The following is a 6,000-nucleotide window of genomic DNA, read 5'->3' as shown; positions in this document are numbered from 1 at the left end:
GTTAACAAACATAATAATAACAAAAATGTACATTGTGGTAAACGAAATAATAATTTGATCTAAGTAAGAAATTTTGTTTTCTTCCCGATTTGAATAATATTTTTGAAATCTACGTATCTGAATTATGGAAAATCCGTTATTGAAACCAAACCAAGTTTTATGAAGTTTAAATTCACAGGCCTACATTATTGCGTCCATTCCTTGATAAATGGCATTGGATATTGTAGTACCTAACATCTTCCCAGGAACGATCCAAGTTTCTATCATTATGGTATTCTTCAGTTAAGGAATAGCTCCTGAGTTCTGGCGATAAAATTAAATATAAATAAAAACATATTAAAGCTTACCTTTTAAGCGAGGATAGTGATATTGCTGAGTTATGTTTATTCAATCTAAGCTTCAGATTATTAACAATTATCAAACTTTTTCGAATTCTTAATTGCTCTTATCGTTTTAAACTGTCACATAAATATGCTGTCTTATATAGGTAGAGAGCACCTAAAGTAGAGCATAGGTACTCCCCCACACAAGATGAGGTGAATTCGAGAGAGCACGAACCTCTAATTAAAATATGTAATATTGAGTTTCAGATACTCAAAAATCAATTTCTACAGAAGATTCAGTATGTTATATTAAAACTTGGGATGTACGAGTAGTAAAATTTGGCTGAATACCGGGTCCGGGTACTAAACTTCGGCCGTGGCCGGGTATCAACAGAGACCGGCTTCTCCCCTCGCCCCCCCCCAAAAAAAAGATAAATAACATACACAGAAATTAGAAACAAAAACAAAATTGACGTTTATTACATTTAACCAAATAATCACGAACAAAACATTCAAGTTTTACTTTCAACTTTCAATGCCTAGCCCTAACTTCTCAAATCCTAACCCATATTGTTCTCAAAATCCCAACCTTCTCCATAAATCCACTTCTCAAGCCATGCCTGTTATTAACCCCTATTGTTCTCTGAAGCTATGACTTTCAGCGGGCAGTCAGTCTTTGTTGCTCAGAACACGTTTTTTTTTGTTTTGTTTTTTTAACTAAACCAATTATTGACTGTAACTTTTAGTACCGCGTAACTTGCCACAAAGATTAGAGCTTAGATTCGGCTGTTTTTAACTTCGACACTCGGCCAGAGCCGAGTATTACCGGGAAGTCCAATACCCGGCCAGCTACCCATGCATCCCTAATTAAAACTATTTTCAATAAGCAAATGATCAAACCATTTAACATCCACAATCAATATAAAGTCCAGATGGGACGTTATGCACACAATAATAAAGGTAAATTATAAGAAAACCTACGTTACAAGTTATAACGCTTATTCTGTGTTTGATTCAGGACTTCAAACACAGAACGGAAGTCATATACGCAACATCCTACTTAGACCGAACGAGGATAAATGGTAATAAAAAAGTATATGCTACCATGTTGGCAAAAAAAGTACATGCTACCATGTTAGCACAGTACGTTCGCTCTGTGGTAAAAAAAAAGATTAATTCCAGAAAAAAAATTATTTCTTTATTTAATTATGAATATCGTTGGTCAGGTACATTATGAGCACTGGTTATACGTCAGGTAAAAATACTGCCGTATTAGAAATACAGGTTCTTAACATGGATCAGTCATTTCTTCTTAAAATTTCTGCCAGAAAATATTGATTATTTTGAAATGACATTTAGCTAGGGCACGAAAAACCATTAGCAACACATATTAGGGGTTACAGATTAACGTCAAGTTATAATTAAATTTTGTAATTGTGTGGTATAAATAAGTCAAACCCTTAACGTTATATTACCACGCTGTATTGTATGCCGTTTACTCCCGCTTACTACCGGTAATGGGCTCACATATTTCACGATATTGAGTATTGGGCAACATTTCTTTTTCCCCTGTCACAACGCACAGTGTAATAATTAACCAAAATAATTAGTTGAAACCACTACCATTTTATGTAAGATACATAGGAAACCCAAGTGGAATTAAGTGCGATATTAACTGCATCCCCTCTCCCCCATACATTCTCATAGCACCATGAAATCCATAAATCCACATACAAGTTGGTGTATAAATAGTTTAGTAAAATCCGATGGGGGATCATACGGACTCAATGGTAATTCTACGATTACAGTTTACAAGTTCTTTTTTTTTTGCGATTGAATATTATAGTCCGTGAATTTATTCAATGTCTACATGGATATCATATTTTAGGCCTACAGAGTCAGCTTCTCATATTTTTAAAACAATTGCGTTATATAAATACCTTCAAGATCGTTTTATTGCCCATTGTTGGTATTCATGACTAAATAGTAGTGTAACATGAAACCCCAAGCACGAGGGATGTTTGCTTGGCAGTAAAGCAATTACGATGTTTAAATGTTACATAATTATTTTAGTAAATATTTTCAAAACTAAAAACGAATCAAAGTAGCTTCAGCATTGAACCGTGAATTTAATTTTCATATTGGTCGTTGGTTTCATCTGTTACAGATTGGATATGATTTTGAAAATAGAGTTTTAAACTTTTAAGAGGATCGTAGAATTAAGGGTATTAACTAATATTATAAAACAGGGTCGGTTCTCTCCTCCCACAAACATGGCGAATTTGGAGGAGTAAAGCTGCGGTTAGGAAATTAATGGCTTATATTTTATGACTTATAATACATATAATTATAATCATGTTAAGTGATGGGTGTTATATTCAGTAAGATAATGAGTATTATTTATCTGTGTAATGCCTGCCTTGTTTGAAATGAAATTCGAACAGATGTTTGTCTGTGTGTGAGGACGGTGAACAACGTCTATTGGACGTCTTGTTTACAGTGGTCACGGATGAATTACAGTCACGTGGTAAAATTTACCGACACAGACACTTTTATCGATCCTGATCTGCTGAAAACTAAAGCTTTATCTAAGCTACAAGCTGCAATGCAGAAATGTAAGGAGGTGGATAAAATATTTCGAAGGGAAATGTGAAATAGGATGTAGAATCTGAAAGTTGTGTTCAGTTAAGTCATTGTTATCTGCGATATTCTGATGTTCAAGAAGGGTGATAAAAGCTGAGACAAAGAAAGGAAACTGAGGTTAGCCCATTTATGTACTACTGACGTGAATATGGTAGAACTCACATATTCATACTGCTGAATTTGGTGAAGTATAGTTAGCTAATACTGCTGTATTCAAATACGCTAACTGTTATGGATATAAAATAGTTGAGTGAACCTCTTAAATCATCGTAAAAGCTCTGAACTCTACATGTGGTGTTGCCAGGGAAACAGACCTACAATACAACAACAACAAGTTCCACGATAAAATCACAGAAATAACTTAATTGCGTCTCTGTAGTCTAAATACAGAATCATCCAATTACGATTTTGATTTCCAAATCACGGTAATAAAAAGAAATTTCTGTAAAAGCTTTAAAACTACGGAGAATTTCCAGTAGGTGGGTTTAGTCTCTTTGAGTTCTGAAATCGCATGTAATAACCCTTGAGAGTGAGTATGTTTGAAAAAACACTACTGTTCAGATTAGTATTACATATTCTACGTTTACTGGTTTCTGAAGACGTCAAACCTTAGTTTCCGTTCTTTAAAATAGTTAGGAGTTTGCAAATATTTTTTTTTTTGACGACGTATCTGACGCAGCTGTCTGGAAGTTTAGATTAGTTAATGGAGAAACGTTATGTTGAATTTCACCATAGTGAAGCTGAAAATATAAACTAGGAGAGAATATTCCGAAGAGACTCACTACATTTATCTCTTGTATTTCTTACGCTTTAAAACTATTTTTGTCTTATATTGTCTTACAGTTTGAGGAGCAATGTATTTGAAAATAACTATCGTACACTTTACAAACATTTGTGGGTCCATTTCGGTTAACCACTATAAACACATAGAAATGTACTAAAATTTTAAATATAGTTACTTAAATCACCCAGTTGCTGTCCTATTTATGACGTATTTATAAAACCACCAATTATAAAGATATTTACATAAGTGAAATAATGAGCACGAGTTAACGTGGAGGAATATATAGTATTTAAATGCCACATTAGAAAACGTTTCTGATCTGGTATATTTCACAGCAACACGTAGTAACAGGAATCAAAAACAACGGTAATTCATTTATTATTTCACTATATTATTCTAACATAATAAAAAGAGTTAAATAAACCTGTATACAAAAAAAATGCTACAAAAAGTATATTATACTTATAATTTTCAAAAATATTTCGTAGCAATGTCGTGGACTTAGACGTTACATTCCATTTTAAACACGTCTAAGTAATATCGTGCTGGCGTACATACAACTCTTCATAATATATTTAGATACCCTTGATGTTTGTTTTTTGTTTTTGTAATTAAGCACAAAGCTACACGATGGGCTATGTGTGCTCTGCCCACCACGGGTATCGAAACCCGGATTCTAGCGTTGAAAAATCGCAGAAAATACTGCTGTGCCACTGGGGGGGGGGGGCAGATATCCTTGAAAATAAGCTCCATACGATATCTTGAACCAGTTTTAAACCTATCCGAATATTGTCTTTTTTGTTGCATGAAATATAATGGTTATAATTACATTACGTGCCACTCCAAACACTACTCAAATACCAGTAAACGCTCCAGTTTCTAAGGTAAAATATACTTGTACTAAATGTTCAAAATATAAATACTATCTTCCAGTTTTCCAAAAGTACTGAGCTGTTTTTTGTTACGTATCAAATACTTAGATCTGCATCGTTTAAAGTGCTATAGCAACTGTAATTTTATTATCGCTTTCGAACTTTAAATGTTTGAAGCAAGGAAAAGCGTTTTAAAGATTAAGTCTAATGTACAAAAACCATATAAAGCTAGGACTAGTAGAACAAACAAAAAAGGTTTCATATACACAAGCTCTTGACGAGCACGAGAACGAACCTGTTTTAACAGTAAGGGAATTTCTATCTACACATATATTAATGGGCGTAAGCAAATGGCTTCATTTTTGTCAGTGTACATGGTAATATAATATAGATGTTTTCTTTTAATCCGCTGATTACAAAAGTTGATTACGAAAAAAAAAAAGAGAAAATGGTAGTAGGGTTTCGTTATGAATACAGATATATATAATAAAACTGAGTTTGATTTAGTAAAATTTCATATTTAGTAGAGAAGATGTTTCAAAATAAGCCAGTTAGTACGATAATAAAATAATAATCAGAACAGGTCAGATTTCTTATAGTACTTTTTTTAGCTTAGAGGAAGAACATAAAATGACTTAGAAGAAAGATAAGATTGAACATTGTTAGTAGAAAGGCACAGGAAAATCTCTTCTTTTTACATTAGGAGTAATAGTTTCTGTATCTCGAACAGTTGTCCTAACACGCCTGAAGGATGGTTAAGTGCTACGGTTTTCAACCTGAACCTCTCTCTATAGGTCTTGATGTGTCTATTTCAACTTTGTTTTTCAAGCGCCGTGGGAGCTCGTCATAGACGGGAGGAGGTACAGCTTCTGCACAAAAGAATACAAAAACATATGCGGTAATAAGTTTTTCGGTGACTAAATATAAGTATGCGCTAAATAAGTAAGTAAAAACGGTAAGTTTCAATGTGAATAGAGATAGAACAGGAGTAGAGTCTCAGCAATAAATTCCACTGTATGAACAGGGAAAGAATATACAATACCAAGAACAATAAACAATAAGGTTTGTGGCGGATGAAACAAATTCAAACACGACAAACAAGGGAGAAATTCGCTCACAAAATACTTGATGAATAGATAAAAATAAAACACGTTACTTTTCAGCTGTATTTCAGCTGCAATTACCCAAAATAGATAAAAAGAAATTGAAAATTAGATAGTACTTTGCCTAGTTAAAGTTCAGAATAGTGACAACTTGGATATTTCTACTACTACTTATTAATACATTGACCTAACTTTACTTAAGACGATAGGAACTATTATTCTGGAAAATAGTGTCAGTTTTTGTCACCTCTAGACGTAGTTAGTTTGCAAAAGGC

At 33.5% G+C, this 6,000-nt stretch overlaps 1 protein-coding gene across 3 annotated transcripts in view; it reads right to left on the bottom strand.

Annotated features, from left to right (window-relative positions):
* Window positions 1-1,005: 1,005 nt before the first annotated feature.
* Window positions 1,006-6,000, bottom strand: part of LOC106471941 (cartilage oligomeric matrix protein-like) — an 80,437-nt gene continuing 75,442 nt past the window's right edge. For all 3 annotated transcript variants that reach the window (XM_022401313.1, XM_013932568.2, XM_022401320.1), the window contains one exon: window positions 1,006-5,491. In XM_022401313.1, coding sequence (XP_022257021.1) covers window positions 5,394-5,491 — 98 coding nt within the window. In that variant the 3' untranslated portion in view covers window positions 1,006-5,393. The remainder of the gene's footprint in view (window positions 5,492-6,000) is intronic.

Source organism: Limulus polyphemus, unplaced genomic scaffold (genome assembly GCF_000517525.1).
Source record: "Limulus polyphemus unplaced genomic scaffold, Limulus_polyphemus-2.1.2 Scaffold116, whole genome shotgun sequence".
NCBI lineage: Eukaryota > Metazoa > Arthropoda > Merostomata > Xiphosura > Limulidae > Limulus > Limulus polyphemus.
Note: the sequence above shows the minus strand (reverse complement) of the source record. Positions and strands in the feature narration are given on the sequence as shown.